Source organism: Temnothorax longispinosus, chromosome 1 (genome assembly GCF_030848805.1).
Source record: "Temnothorax longispinosus isolate EJ_2023e chromosome 1, Tlon_JGU_v1, whole genome shotgun sequence".
NCBI lineage: Eukaryota > Metazoa > Arthropoda > Insecta > Hymenoptera > Formicidae > Temnothorax > Temnothorax longispinosus.
Genome location: NC_092358.1, coordinates 5,749,240 through 5,775,358, shown reverse-complemented (window position 1 = coordinate 5,775,358; position 26,119 = coordinate 5,749,240). Strand labels below are relative to the sequence as shown.

The 26,119-nt window shown below is 41.1% G+C and overlaps 1 protein-coding gene across 10 annotated transcripts in view; it reads left to right on the top strand.

The window, feature by feature from the left end:
• Positions 1–26,119, top strand: part of LOC139817429 (uncharacterized protein CG43867) — a 61,300-nt gene that overhangs the window by 26,352 nt on the left and 8,829 nt on the right. For 4 of the 10 annotated variants that reach the window (XM_071785541.1, XM_071785517.1, XM_071785534.1 and 1 more), the window contains exons 3-11: positions 15,750–15,812; positions 22,258–22,425; positions 22,869–23,054; positions 23,311–23,522; positions 23,970–24,204; positions 24,358–24,532; positions 24,704–24,940; positions 25,338–25,629; positions 25,829–26,102. In XM_071785541.1, coding sequence (XP_071641642.1) covers positions 15,750–15,812; positions 22,258–22,425; positions 22,869–23,054; positions 23,311–23,522; positions 23,970–24,204; positions 24,358–24,532; positions 24,704–24,940; positions 25,338–25,629; positions 25,829–26,102 — 1,842 coding nt within the window. Of the gene's footprint in view, positions 1–1,266; positions 1,629–6,727; positions 7,160–15,749; positions 15,813–22,257; positions 22,426–22,868; positions 23,055–23,310; positions 23,523–23,969; positions 24,205–24,357; positions 24,533–24,703; positions 24,941–25,337; positions 25,630–25,828; positions 26,103–26,119 lie in introns of those variants that run through there. The other 6 variants (XM_071785595.1, XM_071785586.1, XM_071785578.1 and 3 more) reach the window with 6 other exon arrangements.

The following is a 26,119-nucleotide window of genomic DNA, read 5'->3' as shown; positions in this document are numbered from 1 at the left end:
TAGTTCGAATATAGAATTTAGATCTCTTTCTCTATAGTTGAGGGGGACATTTTGCGGATCCAGGGCGTCGCGTACGTTATTGGATTAGCTCGAAGGCGCATTGTATATGAAGAACTTTCTCAAACTCGTGGCGTAGGTTATCGCGATAATACGATAAGGCCCCTAGAAATTATTACGGTCACTAGGAATTTCACTAAAATTCTCGACATAACTACCGTCCGCAAATGGCACCTATACGTAACGATGCTATGCCGGGTTAATTCATTTAGATGGAATCGATTAATCAAGCTAAGAGCACGCGCTGCGCGATGAGTTATTTTCGGTAGTCACGTTTTCCTATATATGATAGTCTACCCCGCTAAATATTAAAAGGAACTCTCTCTCTCTCTCTCGAGATTATCGGCGAAATGTACATTATTACACGGTGATTCGCATACGAAGCTTCTTATCACAAATGCATTGCAACGTTGTACTTGTAATATCACGTAACCAACGGCGACTACCGTTGACACGAACGTAGACTGTTAAGTTCCTTCTCGTCTAATGGATACTTCCGGCGGCATGGGTACACGTCTTGGATCGGCGAGATGGCACGACAGCAATAAAGATACACGGAGTGTGCGGCGGAGATACACGGAATCGTATTATTGGGAGGGGACGAATTTGCGTGGACATAAATCATCGCGTCAGAATAAAATTTGTTCCTTTGTTCTACCCGTTGTAACATCATTTATATGAATATTGCAAAACGTTCGTGAAAAGCGACGCAAAAGTTTCGGCGTATTCGAAGTACTTTGGAGTCGCGTTAATCGGGAAGCGCGGCTTAAAGGTAATTTTTATTAATTTGAACAGTCATCGTTGATTCATCGTGCTTTAATCCATCCGGTGACGAATTTTTGCCTCTGTTTAACGAGACTACGTAACTTTAAAGCAGAACTTAACGCGAGAGTCTCGCGCGCGAGCTTGATAATTCCGAATTTATCCAGTAGTTTGCGAGTCGAATAAGCCGGCTCGTATAATCCGAGACCTCTCTCGGATTTGGCGCTTTACGAGTACTCACGTCGCATCCTTCTACGAGAGTATATACAGTGCCATTCGCTATCGTGTCGACGAGGACGACCGACGCGGCGGCGTCGCGTCGCGTCGCGTCGCGCCGCGCCGCGCCTCGCCGCGTTGCGCGCAAGGCGCGCATGTGACGTATGCGCCCGACGCAACTCCGACTCCGACATCGCCGCTGCCACCGCGACGGACGTGACTTCCCCTCAGTGGTCCGTGAAACGCGATCGGAGCGCTACGTCCTCCCGATCTTCCTCCCTCGCGGGATACACGCGGGATCCGTAATTCCGCGATCCCGCATCACATTGATCCGCGTCAGCGTCGCGTTTGACGGGACGATCTCGCCCTCGTGGTGTGATTTACGATGTAAATTATCGGAGGGGGATAAGTGGGCGCGTATGAGGGACAAAGGGGTACGTAATTCGGGGACAATCGAATCGGTTTCTGCGTGAACGGCAGTCAAACCCTGTGTGTCGATACCTGACTGACATCTGAAGTGGCGGAAAGGGTGACGCAGGGCAGCGGAGGGGGAGAGAGACAGATAGAGTACTTTTGAATTCTGGAGCACATTTGTAAATATGCACCGCGATTTTTTTCCAGCGATTTTTGCGATTTTCCGAGAGCGCGGAAATGTAAATCTCGACGAATGTAAAAAATCCTGGAAACTATTTTTGTTCTTGTTGGAATATTCAAATTATTGTATCTCAGATTATAGGTTTATATTGCTCTTCTCTGTTGATGATTTAATCAACTTGATATACCGAATTTTTTCCGAATCAAATATCACATTATTTTACTTTGTTATACTACATCCGTTTATTTTTTTTTTCTGTTACTGTTACCAACAAGCGTAATCGGATTGAAGCACTATATTCAGATAAAGCATTGTGAGCATGTGTCGCAATTGATCGCAAGAATTGGTGTATTGTTAAATGAATTTTGAAACAAGCTAACAGTCGTATATTAAATCGTGCGATCAATACGATTATCGTGTAACCGGTGTATTTAATTTTGAAAGTCAAATTCTAAAAGACATAATGGTAAATGACAATAATTCATTTAAAGGGCGTCAAATGCGTTTCACACTATAGATAAAAATCTCAATTGCAACGTATATTATCGTCACTTTTATATCTTTTGTTATCATATACAAAAATCATAAAGACGAGAAATTATCTTTCTTTGTCGTATTATGAGCAAACATCGTTTCCAGTGGTTACGTTTGAACAGCGGTGTTAAAGCAATTAGTAGCTTCTTTCTACCAAGGCGATGTCAATTAGCTACTAAATCACGTCGAACGAAACGAGAAATCAAAAGAGACCTTTCAGTCACGATAACTTCGTTCAATTTACTCATGAAGTATATACAGGCTATTCTCGAGTTAAATTAATTAATTTTAATACCACGATGTTCTTTAACGAATTTAGCAATTTGGTCGCTTTTTAAACATTCCGCGTTATCAGAAGCAGAGTACTAATTAATAATCATAAATATGAAATTATATGAACACAGGTAAATGATAAATTATGAGATATACTTTTGGTAATTTTATATGTGACGACTTATATATACTATAGCTATCATTTTAAAAAGTATTTTGTAAGTATAATTATTATTATGTCGTAGTTACTCTAAATTCTTTATTTAATTATATCTTACCGGAATAAAAGTTACAGTAATAAAAGATATTATAAAAGAACTTTACAAAGGTACGTTTTCGCTTCAGTAAGTGCATCTATAATGCACGCGCAAGGAAAGCCCGCGCGTATCTTTCTCAATCGGAATGCAAATACGATAGCGATTTACGACGCACGAACACAGTTGTTTCACGCTACAATATTTCTAACGGTGGTATTACCCGAGAATTATATTGCTGATTCTTTTTAATTTTTATGAAAGTTGACGTCTTATCGAATCTTTCTTGAGGAAAGATTGTGCACGAAGGATTTGTTAAACTATTATAAATAATTCGCTAGAAACTGGAATACATTATGCGCTTAGTCGAAAGGAGTAAGTTATGGAGTAACTTTTAGTTTCAGCCCCGGCAAGGTATACGGTGGAAAATCCCATAATAAACAAGTAAAGTTATAATGATAGATTATTTGATTCAGAATTGATTTTTCTTCAGTAAAAATATTGAACTTTTAATTTGAAATAAATACGTTTTCACGAAATAAGTAAGTCTCTCAGAAAGTAAATTGATAATCGTGAATATTATATTAATAATAATAAATATTATATAATATGAAAACAAATATTATAGATATTAAAATATAGATATTAAAAAGAAATATGAAATATTATAACAAAAATGTATTCTCTTTTGGTTCGAAATAAGCTTTACCTTAATATTAATTCGGGAGCATTACTTCTGAACATAATTACACAAAAAGATGTCGTACTGAAACTTGAAAGAGACTGTAATAAATGGTGACTTTGGTTGACTTTTTTGTCGATCCGTCTTATTAAAATTTCCACTCGTTTATTCTGGCGCGCTCCCCGTAGAAAGCTGTAGAATGCCGCATTGTACTGCAATTAATCAAAAGTTTGTCCTAGTTGCGCGTGCAATTACTTTTAGAACTTGTTACACAATTAATTCTGGGATCAAAATCCGTTCGCTTTAACGTAAGGTGTTGTAAGAACGGTTCGTAACTCACGAAAATTTCTTCGCAATCTTTGTATGTCATCGCTTTCACTTATCGTACCCTTATTCCTGTAATAATATCTCCTTTACATCATTAATCCAATGTTATACCTTTTATTTCGTGTTTTTACTTGTTTTGTATTTTCTTATCGTTCTTAAAGAAATTTAATTTCCCGACTGGAATAAATCTCCCCCTTTTTAAACGTCGGCGATATAAATCCGGGGAATAAGGGCAAACGAAGAAATTAAAGATCTCAGAATTAGATCGAATTTTAGGAATGTTTACGACGAAATAATTAAAACTACGTGTTTCGTTTTTTACGCAGAATCCGAATCTTTGTCATAATTTTTCATCTAAATTTACAATCTTAGAAATTAAAGAAAATACTGTTGTGGAGGCAATATATATATTTTTTGCTTTTATTCATTAAACGTTTCCTTTGTTTCTTTTAAGTAATTTTCAACACATAACAATATAATTTTTAAAGTTTAAAACTTTGGCATTTATTTGATGAAGAACGCAATTATAAGAATACAATTTCAATTTATATCTGGAAAATTGTATTAAATTATTATTTTTGAGGACAGGAAATTAATTATTATTTTTGAGTAATACGTAACGTCTTTGGAATTTATTCTAAAATTCTGAGTGCACTTTTCAGCTTAAGCTATTATTATAACCGACTGTTCCGTTAATTGCCGGCTTCGTGTCGTACAAAATGCTTCTTAATTTTTCCCCCGAAAAATTACGTGGCCCTTTCGCCCTTTGATCAAAGGGCTAACCTATATATCCGCTTACAAGAGAGATAAAAGCGGTATCTATTCCAGATAGTATCAGTCGCTAGCACATTCAGGATCGGCCTCCTCTTTTTCAATTAAGCTTTGATCATGGGGCTATCGGGATATATAGAGCGAGTGTGCGCGCTGTTTCGCGTGGGTTTCGCTGGTTAGAGAGTTCAAACGAATGTCACTAAAGGGACGAGCGACGAGACACGGACGCTCATGAATGGAACAAAAATCTCGGTGGATCGAAATCATATGTCGTTCGACTCGCGTCAACGCGCTAGGAAGCACTTGAAAGGTTCGTCTATAATAGCATCTATAGCGCGTTCGCACTCTCTCCGAGTTTCGCATTTTAATTGAGGGGTGTATTTTCCAAAGAGTTTAAGTGAAGCTTTATTTATTTAATTGTCAATCTTTTTTTGCGTCAATCTATCTTTTTCTATAGACAGAGAGATACGCGATGTTCCGAAACTTGCCTTTTGATTTTAAAGCCAGATTTCTTTGTCAATTTAGGATCGATCGATTTTTTGATACTACAATATTGAGAAACTAATAATAAAAGTCGATGAATGTTCTTTGCCAATGTATAAGCTCTTCAATCCGATTGCATTTTTTTATTTCATTTCTAAGTTCGGGAAATTACCGATTCGTGACTACTCCACTTAGGTTTATGGTGATTTCACTTGTTTAACTATTGACATAACAATAACCGGTGCCGATCTGCAGACAGTGCAGTCGCTAAAGTCAATATTGAGCGAGCTTATCTCGAGCGGGGAAAATAATAAAACTACCGCGCGCGCGAGCGAACAAGCAGCGAGAAATTGCGGAAACTAACTTTCTGCGTGAACTACTTTCATCCTTTGATACTCTTCGGCTCTTTATAACGTGCTAGCGCGGCAGGCAGGTTGTCGTCGGTGATCCGGCCTCTATTTGCTTACCAAATACCGGAACGAATCGAACTTTAACGAGGGACGAGCGGCGAAAGTGAACCGCGCGCGCTCTCTCGGTGATTGGTATTATCGGGAGAGAGAGAGAATAAATATTGACCCTTCTATCGGCGGCTCGCGAAAATTAGAAGTCGACAGGACCGCTGTATTCCGACCAGCAGCGTTGGGATGCACGTGAAAAAAATCAATGTGAAAAAAAGTTACGCGCGTCCATAATTATCCGGTCGGCGCGGCGGTTGGGTGCCGCTCAATAATTAAATCGCTTGTTCAGAGAAAAAGTACCTTTTTCATCTCGTGCTAAATTTATCTTCGATATTAACGTGGAGATATAATATTCTGAATTGAAAAATTTATCTCCGTTTTTACAAAATAAATATCGCGTTTCGAGATTTTCCACGGTAAACTTTGCGGTAAGCCAAAGAGACGTACAATTTTAAGTAATGAAATATAAATAAGAATATAAATTTATATAAGAGAGATGAAGCAAATTATTTTTATTATTTCGTTGTATATATAATATTTATTATTTATTATTATATTTGTTCAATGTATCTTTAATTTTATTTATTATTATATCTATATGTGTATCCTTCTCGTGAGATGGACGAAAGGGAACCTCATTCTATCGTCTCGTGGAAATTGCTTAAAATATTCTTCGAACAAAACTCTTTGTCGGGTTTGAAATATATTTTTACTGTCTATCCTGTGTCTCAATTAGTCGAAAACGAACGTATACATTCTCTGTGAGAACGCGCGCGCGCGCGCGCGCGCGCGCGCGCACGCACACCTCCCCCTTCATATTTTCTTTCTCGATTGTCCGTGAAGTGCTGCACCGACTAACTGCATCGTGAAAGGCGACAGGCGGTGGCAGGAAACGGCGCGTTTCTTTCTTCTGGAAATCGCGCCTTTCGGGACTCCCAAAGCGAGGCTTAAAAATACCCCACGTCCGAAAATAGTCGTGCAGAGAGCGACGCTCTCGACAGTCCTCGATGACGACGCCGTGTGACGATATGGCAGGTCTCTCTCGCCCCCGCCGAAAGATTAACCCTCCCTTTTCGTCCCGTTTTACAGCGTCCTCCTTTTCGGCTCTCTGATCCGCTGTTTCTCAAACCTTTCTTACCGCAACCCACAGAAAACCGCGGTTTCACACGGCGACCTAATACACAAGCACGTGTAACAAAAATCAATAATGTGACAAAGGTTTTCTGCCGAATGTTCACTAAACTTGTATAAGAGCAAAAATACAATATCAGACTTTTTATTTTAGTCAGGAATATTTAATAAACGCAAAAAGGAAATGGCAAAATTGGATTTTTTATAAGTTTAAATTTGTCAATGGTGCAGATTAAATCAGTGTTTAACTCTGACTGGAAACGTGATAACTTTCTGACTTTTATTATTTGAATTCGTATCAGAATCCAAACATATCTACCACATATCTGTCCGTCTATAGACAGTTAGTTATTGGGAACACAGTTTCGATTATGATGGACAATGTGACGTGAGAAATGATGGTGATTACGAGGTGATAAGTTTCGACCGCGTCGATATTTATGGCATTCGATGAAATCATAGCCGAACGATTTTGATTAGTGCCCGCGAGTACAACTCTCTCATCGAGACTAGTGACTCATCTGGAGTTGATAAATTGCCAATGATGCAACCCGTACACACCGAAAACAACAACTCCGCCTTGGACATGGAATCGCTCGAAGAGATGCTTCGTAAGGTAACGTAATCATAATTCTTTTTTATTTCGCATTAGTGGTTTCATGATGAGCGAATAAGCACGGTTTGTTTCTCCAATTTTTATAATACGCAACTCGATTACGAGTATATACTAAACAAAAAGTCGAAGAAGTCAATTTTCTTAGTCGTATTATTTTTTAGGTAAAAATAACAATCAGAATTTGTAAATCGTTTAAATATAATTTGTACGAATATATTTCGTCTGAACGAATTTTAATCTCAGGCTTGGTTAACAAGATATTTTACCTTGAATACCGAAAGAAGCTTAAGAAGGATAGTGGTCTCATAAAAATCCGATTAAGGAATAGCGAACATCAAGTATAATCTCCAGCGATGGTTTTCCCATATGTTTGCCTATCTGAACGCGGGGAAATTTTTCTCCTAAGAGGAAAGAATTTCCTGAAAAGTCACGAACAAAAGAGATTTCGCTGGGGAGCGAGTTTTGTAACTGCGGCTTATTCCTGTAATGTATTCCGTCAGGCATCGCTGAATGGAGCCACTTAGCGAGCATCCACACCTCGCCACACGCGTGGATATTCGTGTATATATATGCCGCGTGTAGGGTTAAAGCGAGTTTTCTAGCAGCGCGTTAATGGCCACTTCGACGGAATCGTCCGAAAAAGCGGCGAGAAAGCGTAAAGTAATCAGTTTTTCTAGCAATTAAATCTGTACGTCTTCCTTCTACCGGAAAAAAAAACATTCTACTTCAATTAACATTGTTTACTAAAAAAAATATGAAAGATTGAACTAAAAAAGGGAATGTTTGATATAATTTATACTTATCTATATTTAATCGAATATTTTTTTAAATAAAAATTTCAGTTCTTTCAAGTCAATTTTTAAGTTTTATTTGTTTAAAAAAAAAAACAAGAAATAATTTTTAGCGAGTTTTCCTCGCTTGGAAAGATTTGTAATTTAAATTGTTGAAAAGGATTTAAACGGAGGATTTAAATCGTAGTTGAATTAAATGTGTCTAATTCGAATTAATATAGGATGTCGTTTATCTCGTTGCCCGTGCTTTACTTAACATTTATGGCATTTCCATTAATTCTCCCGCTAGCATTCTCTCATTGTAATGCAATCTGAGAGAAATTCTTCATCGCTTATATTACCGCTCTCCGCTGTCAGGCACAAGTGTCGTGAAACAAATGTCAGATGTAAAACCTAGCGTGGAGCCTACATTTTATACCATACCGTCCATACTGCTGTCATGCACCAAGTGTCACGAATAAATGTCAAATAAAAAGCTGGCAGAAAGCTACTACCGTTTACGTTTTACGGCGTGACATTTTTATCCGACGCATCTCCTCTCCCTCGTTACCGCTCGCTCTCTTGTAATAACGCCGAGTGCGACAGAAAATCGTCGTTCGCGGCCGCTGAATCATCGGTTCATTGGCCGAACTTTAAACGGCTTACGGCCGAAAAAACCACCGAACGAGACAAAAAATCGCGCAGACAGCTCCGGTTATAATTTCCCCGCAGTTTCAAACCGCATTGCGCGTTGTGCGCGGCGGATGTGGGATCACCCTGGGCAACGGGCGCGATATTAAGCCGACGCGGCGGCCCCGTATCCGTCCACCGGTTCCAATCTTTCGGGAATTATAATGCAAAATGAATTCGCGATACGCGGCCCTAGCGGAAGGGTTACGGAATAATAACTCGGCGCGCGCGTTTTCCGCTCGCGGGAATGTATCTATAACTCGCGGACGGAATGCATAATTCAACACGCATTTGCATAGCAGGATGCGCCGGTAAGCGTCGCGCGGTAACGTAAGCTGAAGCTTAAATAACGTCGCGTATATGGCGTATGTGTGTGTACGAGTATATATGTGTTTTTGTACCCGACGTATACGTATGATCACGCGTGTGCGCGTATATACGTGTGGTAACGCGCCGTTTGCCCGCGAAAATGGAGCAGTTAATTGTCCTTCCGTTACCGTGCAATTACGTTTGTCGCGCGGGATAATGCCGTTTATCGTGTCTACTGTTACTGCTGTAATTACTTTTGTAATTAGTATTTCTTGGGGGACGCGCGCGCGCGAAGTCTTGAGCGACAAGTCTCGGGCGTCTCGGCTCGCAAGCCCGGCGACTCCAATCTCAATTCTCCCGGTCTCTTTTTAATTTTATTATTCCGCAGGTACAATCGGTGCGCTAGACGGAAAGAGCCGGGTTTGCCGTGGTAAAAAAAAAACGAAAATACGAAAGACTTTCTTGCTAATGCTCTCAGACAATGCGCAGTCTGAAATCGTTGAATTAAGCAACACGTTATTCATTTTACATTGTTTATAACATTTTATCGCAAACCGATATTAATTCGAGATTTCTATACATAACTGAAATAAAGATGAGCTCTTTTTTGTTCTTTCATCGTCGAACACTTTTGAAATTTATGGGTGATCTCATTGCATTCTTATATCTGAGATCTCCGATCTTTGATCTCCCTTTTCTATTTCATAACATTCAGCCGGGCATAAACTGATCCTTTTCTAACGGGAGCAAGCTTCCGGGGCTAAGAAAACGTACCGAAGGCGGAAGGGACGCTGAGCTTTATCGCCAAACAGACATCCGCGCGTTTCGCAACGGGGACGTAAGGGTGTAAGGAGGGTAAGCCTTCCCTTGGCAGAAAGCTTTTTCGGCCACGGTTGCTGGCCTAAGCGGCTTTCCGCTTTTGCGGCAAGGATGCGTATTATCGACCCTCTTGCCGCCTACCGCGACTGGCCGAAAAATATTAATCCTGAATGTCAAGCACACTGACGTCGGGTCGACAGGGTGGATTCCTCGCGGTACCTTGAAGACGAAGGGAATAAAAAGAGGTTGACAATATTTTTGTTGTAATTGGACGTGTCGCCGGAAAGGAGAATGTTTCGTCACGAGGTATAAGTTTTCTTCGGGAAACGAATTTTTGCGTATGACTGATCACTAATCTCTCTACCAACATCACTTGTGTATAACTTCGCTCTTCGACGGGAAGTTATTCCACTGATTTTCTTTATCAAAATCAATACTTCAGAAGAAGAAGAGATTATAATATATGAAGTAAGCGAGTATATAGTGCAGATTATTGATTAATAACATTATGAATATTAGCAACAGAAGGGAGACACACATTAAGAGAGTTTCTATTATATAATATGCGCTGACTTTAATGTTATATTGTGTCGATACATTATTAGACGGCTGGATAAAACTTCAACGTGCCCTACCACCAGATCGGCTAGCGACGAGCAACGAGTCTCGGTGTGGCGATCGGCGGAAGTTTGCCGCACCTTTCAGCGAACTTTTCCGCACTTTTCGCCGGTGACGTACAGCTAAAACGTCGACGGCACGATTTCGCGCTTCCGTATAAGATCGTATATGTATGTGTGTGCGCGGGCGAGAAACGACGGCGAACGGCCGCTATCCGCCACACCCCCTTCCTCCCCACAGGCCGTGGAGCGTAAAAGGGCAATAAAACACACGGGACGCATCTGGGTTACGAGCTTTACAAGGCACTAGCTTCTTTCTTTATCTCGTGCCGGGGCCATCACTTCGGCCCTAAGCGATTTCTCGAACGTCTCCTCTGCCCGCGTTCCGTTTTCCTGTAACCTCCGTGTCAGCTTGTCGCTATACTACACATACTCAGGGTTGGATCTTCGTACAACTTGGACACTTCTGTTCCGAGAGAAACGGACGTAGTTCTAATTACATCGGTACACAATTTTGGCTTTTCGACTGCGTTGTTTCGTTGTCTTATTTTCTCCGTTCTTTATTTGTTTGAAGAAAAGTTTGTTTTCCTGCTCAAACATTCTTTGGACCTAAGTTACTCTTATTCTAAAATGCAAGATATGGTGAGTCCAGTGGATGCGCAGTTCCATTTTTTAGTTTTAATCAGATTATTTCTTTGTCTCGATTTTTCATTCCTCATCGGTTTTTTTTTCATAAGCTTCAGATACTTCATAGACTGTGGGTACCATACCTACGAGGCCTAATAAAAGATCCAGCCCTGATTAGACTCTCTGATCATTTTGTCGTTTCGTTCAGGATGCCTTCCATTTATTTCCCTAGCCCCCAAACTTTCTTTTCTGATCAATGCCGAGAGAAAGCAGTGGGGTGGTACGACTTGGATACCCGTTACCGCACACATCAAAACCAGTCCTGCGCCACTTGCGTCTCCACTAAGACAGTGGTTTCCAGGCTTTTTACGACTGTACGTATCCCCCAGGCTTATAAACACTTAGCTGAAATATCGTTGAATGGGGCCACTTTAGATACGCATCATGAAACGATTCTAAAATCATATTACGGCGAAAAGGGTGATACGTTAGAGGTGGGTTACGCTGAGAGGGGAGCAGAGCAAATACACACATTCTTTAGGAACATACAATCCACGAGGAACTAGCGATTGTTGCGTTCAATATTAGACGCAAGACCACGTAAAAACTTGCAAAACTCGTGACCTATCATATGAACCATGTTGGCGAACGTTTGACGACAAAGATTACATCGCGTAACTAGGAGTATAAGGCGGCTGTAAGCCGACGCGAAAAAATCTCGTGCTCTTCTTCGTAACGATGATTCAGACGATAGCGGGCGACGCTTACCACCCTGGTACATAGGGCACGTGTACCGGCCGGCGGGCACTTCCATCAGTCGTCCCGCGAATAAATGTCGCAGTTACGCGGATTGCAGTGGGAATTGGGCACGTAGGCGCGCGCGTTCCCGTACTCGCGGCTGGATGCACCGGCGGGTGCAATAACGATAACTGCGATCGTACCAACGTTCGCGACAACGTTACGTGACGATGACGGGCGGCGGCGTTACGACCGCGATAATAAAAAGATACGAGAATTAGTTCGGCCGGACGATTCGGCCGGTTTGTTCCTCTCCGAACATCCGGAGTGTCTACGGCGGAGAACACGGACACGTATTCGGTTAATATAAGATTGTTACCCCGAGAAAGTAAATTTGGAAAATCTGCTCTTGATAGAGTGTTCTTTTGTAAAGTAAAAGTATATTTATGTTGTTATTTGTTATGTATTTGCCAAATGAGGGTTGATATTTTGCACGTATGTGTATGACGTATTTATACCATTTACATTTATACATATGTAATACTCTCTAAAAGATACGTATAAGTAAGGCCAACAAAGAAAAATAATTTGTGCACCGTCTACCGCGCTGAGCTTTTAATTAACCCGTTTTTTTTTTTTTTTTTTTAACTTTTTTTCACAAAATATTCATTATCAGAGCCTCCTACTTCAAAAAATATAAAATTATCTTCTATTATTCGGTGATAGCTACAGAATTATGGCTTCAAAAACGTTCGGATGATTATACGTCGATATTATGACGACTCGTTCGTCATAATATCTATCGATAATGTTAACGGAAGACTAAATAATAAGGGTTAATATCGCGAGATGTGGATCAATGGTGAATCTCGGTTTCGCCATATCGACAATAATTCCCTTCCCTCGTGACCCCTGTGAAACCGTCCGTACGTTCGTACCCCTTTCCTAGGGGCTGGCATAGTTTAATATACAAGGCACGGGAGAGCGATCCCGGCTTCTCGACCCCGGGATTTCGTTATAAATAAGGGTCGTGCACACTCGCCCTGCGGTACCGCAGAAGAAGAAACGCTAACGCACGAGGTGCTAACCGTTATACGTTCTCGTTTTCGTCGAGCTAATTCCACCGGCCATTACTCTTCTCCCGTACCGCGAGCAAGTCGAGGGAGTATTCGATACAGAGAGCACGGTCTTTCCGTAACAAGCAGGAAAATTGAATCGATCGAGAAAATACCAGAAAAGGTGGTGATTGATTCCATCTGTTGTTGCAAACAACGAAACAACTAGATTTCCACGTGTTTAATTATCCTGACGTTTAACGTTTTCCGTTACCTCTAAAATCTTTATTCGATTTATTTAATAGAATAATTTGATTATTATCATTTTCCTGCAATAATTTAATTATATTAATTAATTTTATAATAAAAAATTTAGAATTTGATTAATTCTTCAAGTTCTTGAAGAGCTCTACATTGAAATCCAAAATATAGTGTGGAAAAATTCATTTGATCGCGATGCTGAGAAATTTATTTGTGGTGGTTCTCAATTCTCTTGAGAACAAATAAACGTGAACATGGAAATGAAAAGAAACAGGAAACAATTTAACGATAGCAAAGCCAATTTCCGGATTTGAGATGCGTCGTAACTGTTCATATCACTTTTAACTTATCTACTTCATACAGGACGACCACCGCAACCGTATTTAATAACAATCCAGAAGCGTATCAAGAGAGAAAGGGAGAGGAAGGGAGGAGTATATAAATCACGTAACCGGAAGTAATTTCCGCTCTTGTGAGTTTTTTTTTTCTCTTACCCCTGGAAAAGAAACAAACCGGATTGCCGTTCCTTTTCCGACTCAGCGCTCTTTCCTTCTCCGCACTTTCCGTGATTCTCCCTGGCCGCACGCGACTACATCGGGAACCGGCCATAAATTTTTCGCGCACAAAGCGAACGAAATTCAAGAAAGTACCGGCCTCTATGTCTCGCGTCACGCGAGCCACCGATAACATTAACGAGAGCCAATCCTCGCGACGACAACGTTTCGGCGCGCGCGATCTTCCGACGATCGAAACGCGAGAGGGTGTGTTATCGTTCCTCCTCACTTCAACCCTCCGTGCTTTATGCGTGGACCTGGACAAATTATGGAGAAACCCTGCTAGCCACAGAAAAAGGTTACTCGCTGCTTTCCTTTCCACCCTAAAAAAAAATGCTTTCTCTGAAGCCCCGAATATCCGACGAACACGTGAGCGAACCCCTTTCGCTGCGGCTAAATTGTTATTGCTACAATCATTGTTTCTTCCTCAAGTAGATACTTTTTCCAGCAACATGTTATATTATTGGACATAAAAGTATACGGAAATTTTATCGCAGTTCTGAAGGATCATGAGTTAAAGGGTTAAATGGAGGCAAGGATCCATGTATTATATAGCCGTAGAATACAGATGGAACGCATATGCGAAATTTCGCCCGATTAGATCAGCCAGATACCTTCCGGCGTCATCTCGGCGTCGCAAAAAGCGAAATTTACGCACTGACGACAGTTTGAGAGGTCCCGGTGGCGCATCCCTCCCTGCGGCTAATGTACCAGTCGTTCTCCCGTCATCCACCTGCCTTAACGTCGCGGAATTTCCCTCTCTGGCAGCAGCGTGTGTCGAGAGTGTGTAACACGCCGAGAAAGTGCGCGCGTTTTCTTCCCCTCCGCATTAGGAGGAACGTTACGTTTCTACGCTTTCTCTCTTCGCGCGGGCCCCCTCCGCTACTCACTCTCTGTTCCCTCGCAGCCCTTTGCCTTTTTTCTTTTCCCTCCCGACGCCAGATGCTGCTAACTGCGCTCACCCTGATGAGATCCTGGTTCCCTCCGCTTCTCGCCTCGCGCTGCAACTCGCGTCTCTTTTCCCCCTTTCTCTTTCCGCTCTCGCCGATCCATCTTCCTCGAAAAAGACGAGATCGCGCTACACGGCCGCCCTATTCGCCCGAGCGAGGAGGAACCACGGATTCTTTATATTCGCCGACTGCTCTTATTGTGGCGGAGCTCTGACGATCATTCGTTACTCGGTGATATCACGGGACAAACTACCGCGCAAAAACCACGTCTTTCAAACGAGAAGATTGCAGATCTAAGATAGAAAGCAATATTGAAGTTTTTAAATTTAACCAGAATCTCTCTCTCTCTCTCTCTCGTTCAAAAGACTTTTTAAAAAGCATAAAAAATCATCAACAATATAGCGATATCAGGGTGATTTTGTTTAAAAGGATCTCCATAAAGCTTCACGAACTTCCGCGTTTTAATAATTTTTTTAACACTGACAACTTTATATTTTTGCAATTTTGGAAGTTTTAGAAGTTCCAAGACGAAGTAAGTCCAACTGAAATTTCCAGACTTGATTATCGATGAAAGATCGATTCGAAATTGATCGGAGGACTTATCAATACAATTAAAATCGCGAGTCGCTGAAACGTCGCTGAAATCCTGATAAGATTTTCGCGCGAAATTGTCACTTTATACGCGGGTATCAATCTCGGTTAGATCGAGCCGGTTCTTCGGTCCGGTTTATCTTTGCCGTATCCATTAAACTGTCATCGAGTCGGTAGTACTCCTCGTCTGTGGATTTAGCCAAGTTTGACGAAACTTTCCCTCGCGAAATTAGACATCAAACTACTTGAACTTTCTTCGTCTTCAAGAACATCGAGTTTCTTACGCGATATTGAAGGTTCTTGTCACCCGCTCTTGATAACGTCGGAAGCCAGGCAATATAAGCGAATAAATCTAATCAAATCTACGCACAAGTGACTTTTTATTGAAACTAAAAGAAACCGCTACTACCAAAATGACAGAATAAGCAACAACAATTGCGTACAATAGCATAGAAAGAAGAGTCAATCGTGAAAATTACCATGCGGCGTTCAACGTTTGACGGAGTCGGATAGAATCACGGTTAAAGGCCGAGATTGTCTATCTCGCAAAACGCCATCAATCTTGCGTGAAGTGACGTATCGCTAAAACGATCCTGCTTTTTGTTTCAGCTCTCGGAGCTCGAGCAGCGGGTGTTGGAGGCGGAGGGCAGGGCGGACGAAGCTGAAGACAAGGTGAGAGCGAACATATTGATATTTCTAGATTGGAAAAATATATATATGCTCAACGCGCACACGAAACGACGAAACGACGTGATAAAAAAATTAATAAATGCAAGATTTATTTTATTACGTCTAGGCTGATATATAAATTATAGTTTTACAAATCTTATCAAATTGGAGCGCAAAGGTGTATATTCTTCTACATTCTCCTCTCGCGAACTAATCTCCACCCCATCTAGGGGGAATTGGCAATGATACGTGACGGATCCTGCGGTGGATTCTGGAACGGTTCCATCAGCCCTTATTCTCTCTTTCTTCAGGGGTTGTTTACCCCCGTTTTATACCATACACTGGTTCTTTTACCGACGACGAGTCGGTCTCATTTCTGCGACCCTGCGCGTTTCTTCGTATATATATATCTTTATACGGCTTTACCGACGGACATCAAAACATCCCTCCGTGAATGGTACACTCCCCTACGAACCTCCACAAGCTCGATTTATCAGCCGGGGGCAACGGCGAGTTGCCAAATTTTCGCAACCCCACTGACGGTGGGTATCTCCATTTTTTTTAAAGGTAATTGAAAGCGACATGTGACATTAGATTGATGAACATTAATTTTAAATTAATAAAAATTAATTTTCGGAACCACGCGTGATTTACTTTAACGGACAAACAAAAGACGAGTTCTCCACACTTCTTTAACGAGTTTGATCTCTCCATCTCCTGGTTAATTAAAGTTCCACGTGAAAATGGGTAAGCGGGGTGGTTTCATTACCGATATCCGCGAAGAGGGCAAAATATCGATTACCTAACACCTAACTGATGCGACGGTGTCCGTCGGTATCCGTCGGTATCCGCGTCGGTCCCTCAAAAGGGATGGAAGGAGAAAGGGGTGAAAGCGCGAAAGAGAGGCGGAGGGAAAGAGGGTGAGGGCGAGAGGGAAGAGTGATAAGAGTGGCAAGATGGCCGTGCGGCTGGCCGGCGAGGTCGTCGTTTTGTTATGACCCCGAGATTCGCTCTTGCGAAACCACGTGCATCCGCGACGGTGCATCGCGCGGCGACGTCACCCCCGCGCTTCGATCTCTCGGAAACGATCTCTGATCACTGCCGTTCTACGACCGTTGATCTGTCGCGCGTGTCCACGGTCGAAAGTCGAAGGTCGAGGTCGTCGAAGCCGTCGTTCTCGTGCGCGAGGAATTATGGCCCGCAGCAGGTGACATCGATGAAAGGTAATAAACGCGGTCCCCGTTGTCCGAGGATCGAACAAAATTGATATGGTACCTATCTTCTCCGACGAGCTCAAATGAGCCGCAACGAAAATGATCCCCGTTCGCGAACTCACGACGACCAACGCGGGACGCATCTTCGCGCACACGACCGCGCGAAGATATCCCGCGGCGTCGAGTATCGGACCGACTGAAATTCTATCTGGCACTGAAAACCGATATGATTATCATGCGGAATTGAGATCTCGCGTGCACGCGTTTCCATTTTCATTCGCAACGCATATGATAATTGGCGTAAAAGAGATGTTCTTGTGCAGCAGATTTCGATTGAACCTTTGATTGAATACCAATTAAATCCAGTGTAATCTCGTTTAGTATGAAATTTGATTCTGTAGAACTGATTTCCATTATTAATGGCAATAAAAACAAATTAATGTAACGTCCATTTTCCTGCCAGCCGTAACGTCGAAAATTGTGTTAATCGAAGTTACATTTAGAGATCGAGAATTTTATCATATTAGGTAACATTCGGCGGTACAGGATGTTAAAAAGATCTCTCTATTCATTCTTGAGAGTTTATTGTATTGCCGTTAATTATTTGGATGGATCTATTTAAAAAATATTGTATCTTTGGTCAGCACAAAAATCGAGGTAAAACTTGTAGAAAAGCCGCAACTTCGAAAATTGCATTAATCGAAATTACATTTAGAGATCGAGAATTTTATCGTATCAGATAAAATTCGGTGGTACAGAATATTAGGGAGTTATCCGTATTTATTCCTAAGTTTATTGTATTGCCATTAATTATTTGGATTTATTTAAAAAATTGTATCTTTGGTCAGTACAAAGATCGATAAAATTTCTTAGAAAAGTATTATCGTAATGTTAGATAGGTGAGATAATTTGGGTTTAGATGTGCTTTATCGCCTTATTCTAACACTTTAGTATCCAAAAGCGAGGCAGTATGGAAGCAAGGGACGACAAGTTTTTATCGCGTCGTAGATATCGCGACGGGAACAACGGGCGGCGCTTAAACTCGACGTACCGGTTGCAACAGCGACTTAATGAGTCGCGTCTCATGTAAAATTGGCTTACGGCCAGTGTATGAGTAATCCTCACTTCCCGCCGACATCCGTGCATTAAATAAAACGAAGATGTCTTCGTCTCTCTCTCCGTAACTTGCGCGTCTTTCGGTCCTGGACCCTATTTCGCGAAGCCATTAAGTTAGTTTGTCAAAGAAAAGTTATATACGTTCTAAAAGGCACAATAATACTTTGTCAATCAAAAAATAACAAATCAAATTATAGTATTCTCGTTTTAATTTCGATATATTTCGCTTTATCTACAATTTTGTTTTGTTCATTTTAAAAACTTTTACATGACTAAACAAACAAATCTGTATATTGAAATTTAATTAAAATTAATTAAAATTTAATTAAAATTAATTCCGAAAGCTACAGTAGGAAGATTTCTAATTTGGAATGTAAATTTATATATTGGAATGAATAAAAGATGAATATTGCTGTTATTTTGTATAAAAATATTGAAAAATATTCTTTGTTCGCGAGAGCTTTTCCCCTTAAAATCATAAAATATTTTTGCCGGCTATTGTAGCAGGTGGTTTCAATGTGTATGTTCATACATATTTAATGGGAAATTACGTAGCACAGCGAATCGATATTTGCCAAATCGGTACATTGACTAAGGCAGCATGTACTTATATATATTTTTTTACAATCATTAATTACCTAACATATAATTACTTTATACATTATTATAATATATTTCGTAGAATCTGCATGCATGTGATTTTCGAATGCATGAACAGTTTCGTTGTAGTAATACGAATCATGGGAATCTTCACTGACACAATTGTGCGCCAGTGGTTTTATCGCGCGACGCCAGTCGCCGTCGCGTCGGGGTGCACCGAGAGAAAAGCGATATGCATTTTTCGTTATCGCTTTTAAATCGCTTTTTTATCTCGCCAACGATAGTTTGGAAAGCAACAAAGTGCATTTACCTATTCTAGCCGAGACGACGAACGTTAACATTAACGATACTAACGAGCTAATTAGTATTCTGGATCGTGAAAAATTAGATGAGTCACTCTGGTACGAGACGTGCTCGAGCCCAGCTGGCTCCGACTTTACCGAAGCTTATACGCTCGTCAAAGAGCACGAATCGTTTTCATCATCCTTATGGGAATCTTCTTCCTTTAAGCCTGCGCTAACGGGACACGTTACCGGGAAATGGAGTAAATCGATAAATTTCAAGACGGTCCCGGAGAAACGGAACGAAAATGGAACATTTACGAACCAGACCTGGTTTCAAGTTGCATCTTCCATAATTTGATCTTTCTAAAGCAGTCAGCTCAAATTTTAATCGCGGGGTCAGATATTTTCTTCAAATTTGGTATTGTACCCGATATCTTTCCCGCAGAGTTAACTCGTTCTTAATCATTTATGAACCTGACTTCTCCTCTCGCGTCTCTGTCTTTTTTTTTTCGATCGGCTCGTCGGTTGCATCACGAGAAAGCATCGCAGGGAGCGAGTTCGCTTCGCCTCAGGGTCATCGGCTTGACCCCACGGTGGTTGCGCGTCCCGAGTACATGCACATGAGAGTAGCATCCACAAATTCGCTCATTGGCTATGAGCCAACATGACTCACCGCCTCTAGAAAACCCCCCCGTATAGTTTATGTACTCGGGTTGTACGTTCGCGTTCGCTTCGCTTCAGTTCGGCGCGATCTTCACCGGCGGGCGGACGGACGAGGAGAAACTCCAGCTCTCCGCACGTGCACTCGTCCGCGAGATTTCGCCGTCTCGTTTTTGTTGTGTCCCCCGTCTTATTTGAGGAATCGCTCCGTGCCGCCGACCGAATCCTCGCCGGAGGAGAGTTGTTTTGCCGTGGATGAATATATTTTCCGACGAATCGCCGGAGTAAGGGAAGGAACTAGAGCTAGCGTTGTCCGAAAAATCATCCACCATGGAAACGTCTAATAGTGGTAAGATTTTATGATAGCAGCGAGAGTTCGAATGAAATCTATGCGATATCCAGATATAAAAGTTTTTTATTCTATTAGCTTATATTATTTCATTACCGGCTTTTATATATTATTTAAAATATAAATAAAATTAATTTCTGGTTATGTAATAATTGTAATAATCCTGCAAAAAAATCAGTAATTAAGTTGCGTAATATGCTTTGGATATAATCTGCTTTTCGTAGAACTTAAATGATGCAAGTGAATTTATAACGCGTCTGGCAGAATTCTATATATAGACTTATATATCGTATACAGTGAACGTAATACTTTCGGGAATCGAAATATCGTATCATTGAAGTATCGATTCACTTTTTTTAATTTCCGTAAATGAAAAAGTTTGATAAAGCACGCAGCAACTCGGAATATCGCGAACAAACGATAATCTCCCTCGTTTTTGCTGACATGAAGTCGACTCCAAATTAACGCCGTTGGAGTCCCGCGTGCGCTACACTTCAAAGAAAGCGTGAGAAACTATTGAAATCATCTCGCCTAGGCAGAGATCGATTTCTTTCCGCGGGCGAACGTAAGCGATGCGACCGCAAAGCCGGCGACGACAACGGAAACGCGCCGCGCCGGCCACGCGCGGGTAGAGCCCCGGGGGTTCGCGAGGAAGATAGAGACGGAGAAAGATCGATATAAGTAAGGGTAGAGCACATGCACGACAACGACGACGACGAAGGCACACGCCGGGAAAACATTCGGCGCGAGAGAGGATTTCCCCGTATTGATTTTCTCTCGAGTCCCCTTTCGACTAGTCGCCGCGGACGTTCGCTCGCTCTCGCCCGTTCGCAGCGTTTACCGTACATATCCGTCGTTGCCGTTAAGGCGATATCGATTTTTGACAGCTGCTCTCCGCTGGCGTTACATACCGTGTGCAAACGCCACACGGGGAGACGTGCGGGTACGTACGGTGTGTGGGAAGGGTTCTCTCCCCGGTGTATACACAAAGCTTTCTCTATCTCTTTCCTTTCTCTCTTTCTCTCTCTCTTCCTCTCTTCTCCCCAGCGTAAACGCTACGCAACGTTAACGTAACACACGCAACGCAACGTGACGTACGCACTCGCGCAAATTCGATCCGCACGCTCGCTTGTTATTTGCCCGATCGTGAGCGCGGCGAGCTTTCGCTACTCCGCACTCGCGCGATTGCTCGTCGCTAAATCCGACGCGCTCGGGCAGATTTATTTTATTTTATTTTGTTTTGTTTTTTTTAGTGCTCGTATAGTTTGCGATTATTTGCAGTTATTGCAGAGGGAATTCGAATTCCCTGCGCGATTACTCGACAACGAGCGTATTCTGGTGGTTGCAATTTTTCACGATTCGCGATTATCTCCGCATTGTCTATCGACTTTCTGCAGGAATTATTTAGCATTGTTGACAATTATTTGTGAACCGTCAGGTTTTCTTTTCGGTGGTTCTTCAGCATCTTTGGTTCACGATTATTCTTTCTGCCAAGTTTATGAAGACCGATATCTTCCGGTCGAAGTTTACGAGATCTTCCGGTAAGCGTTTGATGCGTTCGATTTGCGATTATTTATTCGCGATCGAGCAAAATTCTCCGTCAACCGTTTGATTCGTCGAGTTCTATTTGCGACGAGGATATTTATTCTGCTAGCGAAATTATCGCTGGATTTGACGGCACACTAGGAAATGTATGTAAACTATAAATCATTTGAAAAAACCGTGACGCATCGAATATTTGGAAATACATTTAAAAATATTTATTTATATAATTTATATAAATATTTATTTATATAATTTATATAAATAAATGCATTTCTCCATCTATTTGCGACATAACAGTTGTCATCTAATAATCAAGTAAACTATCTAGCTATGATTAAAATTGAAAATAAAAGGCTCTTCAAAAATCAAGTTATAGAAAAGTAAAATTAATAATAAACTTTTATTCTCTGTTTAATTTCATACTTTGTCGTACAATTTGAGGATCAATCGAATCTTCAGATATTTAAATTTACAACTTACGACGATATCGTTGAACGTTTCTTCCATGAATTAAAGAAATGGTGATTTAATCACATAATTCGTGAAAGTAACAGATGAATCACCGATGATTTAATCTAGATAACATCGATAACATTGTGCGTGTTTATAAACCGCGAATATACGTCGACGTTTTCAGGAAATGTAACATTGAACGCTCATTCACTCTCTGTCCACTTCAGGTACGGATGATGGAGGAGCGGCTAGTGAAGGGTGAGTACTGCCTCAGCACATCCGGCGTTGGTTCTCCGCCGCACTCGCTGCCGTCGACCTCCGGTACGCAGAATGACAAGATCGAAGAGGTTCATTGTGCCTGCATTTCGAAATTAGAGACTCAAGTCGAGGAACAGGTAAAACATGGTCCCTATAATGTCGGGAAACTTTTGCGGGGTCGAAAAACGTATCTTTGAATAATATTTTGGCACAAATTATCTTCGACTTATCTTGCCGAGATAAAAAAAAGTATCTTCTTTGGCAACTATAATTATCGAAAAACAGTGATGGGTTCGTACAAAAGGCAATTTTAATCTAAATAAGTAAAGATTATATAAAATATAATTGTATACTACTTGAATAAGCAACCATTTGATTATTTATCTAATAATATCTATCTAAAAATATTGCGTGTGTTTATCGTGTTTTTATTTAAAGATGATCGCACGATTTATTCTACGTTTGCAATTTCTTTCCTTAAGATTTGAGATTATCAATAATCTCTTGAGACATTTATGATGATTACCCGAATGGGCGGGATCGGGCTATCACCTTATCAATCAGTCATCATCGTTCACAGAGGCAGTTACGGCTGCAAGACGCCAAGCAAGTGGAAGCGAAAGCAGCGAGGATAAAAGAATGGGTCACTAATAAATTGAGGGAATTGGAACAACAGAATCAACACCTGAGGGAGCAGAACAACAAGTGTAACCAGCAACTCGAGCTGTTGCGCAATCATATAACAAATATCGGACTCAAACCTCCTGTAAGTTTTTTTTTCTTAATAGTTGTGACTGACATTTTTCTTTCTTTTTAACATTAATAATTGAATGTATTAAATGAATTAATGTTTTAATTTAAACGTATGCTTTAATAATTAATGTATTTAAAATAGAATTTGGAAATAATTACAAACAAATGTTACTTATTCGCGCGAAAAAGAGTTATACTGCCAGTTTTGTGACATTAACGGAAATTTGACAGATATAATGATCTCTTAATGAAAAATTTCGTAAATGCAGGCACCGACGAGAGCGTCGTTGTCCCTGGAAGTGGATCCCACCTTGCGTATCGATCGTAGACGATCGGAGAGCTTGGAGGGTACCCCGCAGACGGCACCGGAGTGCGTGCAGACCGTCGTAGCGGAACCGCAAACGAGCACGAAGCACCGGAGACATTTGTCCGCTTGCGGTACCATCCAACGAGGAGCTGCGACCGCCAACATGGACTCGAGGTAAAGCTTCGGCGTCGAATAAACGCTTCGGGATACGTTTTTACGAGATTAAACACTTGTCTCGCTACTTTCACGGGCACACTAAATGCACTCGTATCTCGATTCTCCTTGGGAGGCCTCACGACGTGATAGCGGCGCCCGAGTTTCCGAAATGTGGTACCCTGTAACGTCCTGGGACTTCCTGAGGGGATCCGTCGTCCCACCCTCTTATCATACTTTTATTATTACATGTGTTTTATTTGTCACATTTGTTATATTTATACGTTTATTATATTTATATTATGGCACAATATTTCATAATTTTGAATTACATTTACGTGGCGCTTTTAATTTATAACGAACAGTAGTGGAATTTAAAGACGCAGCACGCACACGCACATACCCCGCACAGAAGATAATAGAATTGATTATGTGCTTTACTTGCCGCTTCTCTTTATCCTCTCTTAGTCTACTGTCCGAGGAGCTGGCCGCGGCGGTGGAGAACCTGGTGATGTTGCCAAATATATCCGGTGTTTCGGAGGCCAGCCGAGACAGCGGAAGCTCGGAAGCGCTGCACGACTATGCCGAGATATACACACCCAGCCGAGAGGGCATGAACTGGCTGCAGGGAGGAGGACAAGGTCCTCGTCCACCCACCCCACCGTTGCACAGGTTTCCTAGCTGGGAGGCGAAAATATACCAGGTAACGTTAATCTCAGTTTTTATTCAGACACATAAATGGAGTAAAAATCGTAAAGATCAGATTACATCAGTGCATTAATAAAAATTGCAAGCTAATCTAGGTTTTTTTTATATTTTATGTTAATTTCTGAAATAACTCGATGATCATTTGTAGGTAGCGGACGGTGGCCTTGGCATCGGTCCACCGACAAACGAAGAGTCTGCACCTTCGACGATGACCACTACGACAAGTTCATCGAAGCATTCTCAAGCCACGGGTCACAACTTAACAGCGCACAACTCTCAAGGCTATTGCGATATCTCAGTTCCAGTATACGCTACTGTCAAAGGTAGATTATAAAAATATTTATTAAATTTTTGGTGTAGCGTGAGAGAAGAAAATGCGTAAGAAGTATAATAAAAATGGGACAATAATTACATTTACTAGTGTGATTAATAGTTAGCTCTGTAATAATATATAAATTTACGATGTTTGTCTTTATCGATCATATATTTTTCAGGACGTGCCAGTCAAATCAGATCTATGCCTTTCGGCGATAGCTCTGATGATAGTTCGGACGGCGAGGAACATCCGAATCAAACTGAAACTAATACTAGAATTACCAATAGCTCGTCAGACAATACGGATTCCTCCCTCGGTAGCGGAAGCAGTCCCTCGAAAAGTATCAAAACAACCAGTAGTCTCAGTCCCGCGAAAAGAAGTTCTAGCGGATCTCCCAGTAAAAGCGTAAAACGTGGTGAGTTTAATTAATGCGATTTTTTAAATTTATTTATTTCATGATAAAAATTTAAATAGCATTTAACATTTTACACAATTTTTTTACTACTTTTAAAATAATTCTATCCATTTTTTGGACAAGAAAAAATCAGCATATAATAAATAATAATAAAGTAATATTTTTGTTGCATTTTAATAAACATCTATAATTATATTTTAATTGAGAAATATATCACATAAATCAAATATATTTTATTGTAATTATTTCGGTACTATCTTGCACATCGAAAAAGCGGTAGTAAGAATGATAAACAGGCAAACAGGAACATAAATTGTTAATCAACCTAAAAAAGTCTAAATACATTCACGTATAAAATAACCGACATCCAACAACTTTAAGTTTGTTTGGCTTGCAGATACTTCTCTTGAGTCAGGATTATCCGAGGATTATGCAATACCTCCCGATGCACTAAGTTCGACATCTCTAGAATCTAGCATGCCTAGCCTCCTAATGCGCGTCTCTGGCGAAAGTCCAAAGAGACAGGAATCGCTGGAGAAGACGGGTCATCTGGCGAAATTAGGCGGCAAGTTAAAAACTTGGCGGAAGCGATGGTTCGTGTTGAAAAACGGTGTGTTAACGTATTGGAAGAGTCAAAATGACGTCAACCGGAAACCTCAAGGTCAAATAATCTTGGACGAAGTGTGCAGGTATGCGATATAAGATTGGTTCATAGATCGCGGAGAAAAAGAGACTCGATCGAACGAATAGATCATAACATAAAAGCTCATTATTACAGAGATTTAAAAATACTTTTAGTATTTTAGCAAAGCATTATATTTGACTACATTTTATTTTCATTTCTGTTGAAGAACCTGCAGTTTCATATATTTTTTGTGTATCTTCCAGGATCAATAGAGCCGAAGGAGCCGCCACTTTCGAAATAGCCACAGGTAAGAAGACTTATTACTTGACCGCGGACTGCATCGCCACAATGGAAGACTGGATAAGGGTACTGCAGAACGTGCAGAGGCGAAACGCAACGAAACTTTTGCTCAGCAGGGAAGATAATAAACCAACGATACAGGGTTGGTTGACGAAGGTGAAAAACGGCCATGCGAAGAAATGCTGGTGCGTTCTCATCGGAAAGATGTTCCTTTACTTTAAGTGCCCAAGTGATATGGTAAGTGTATACGAATA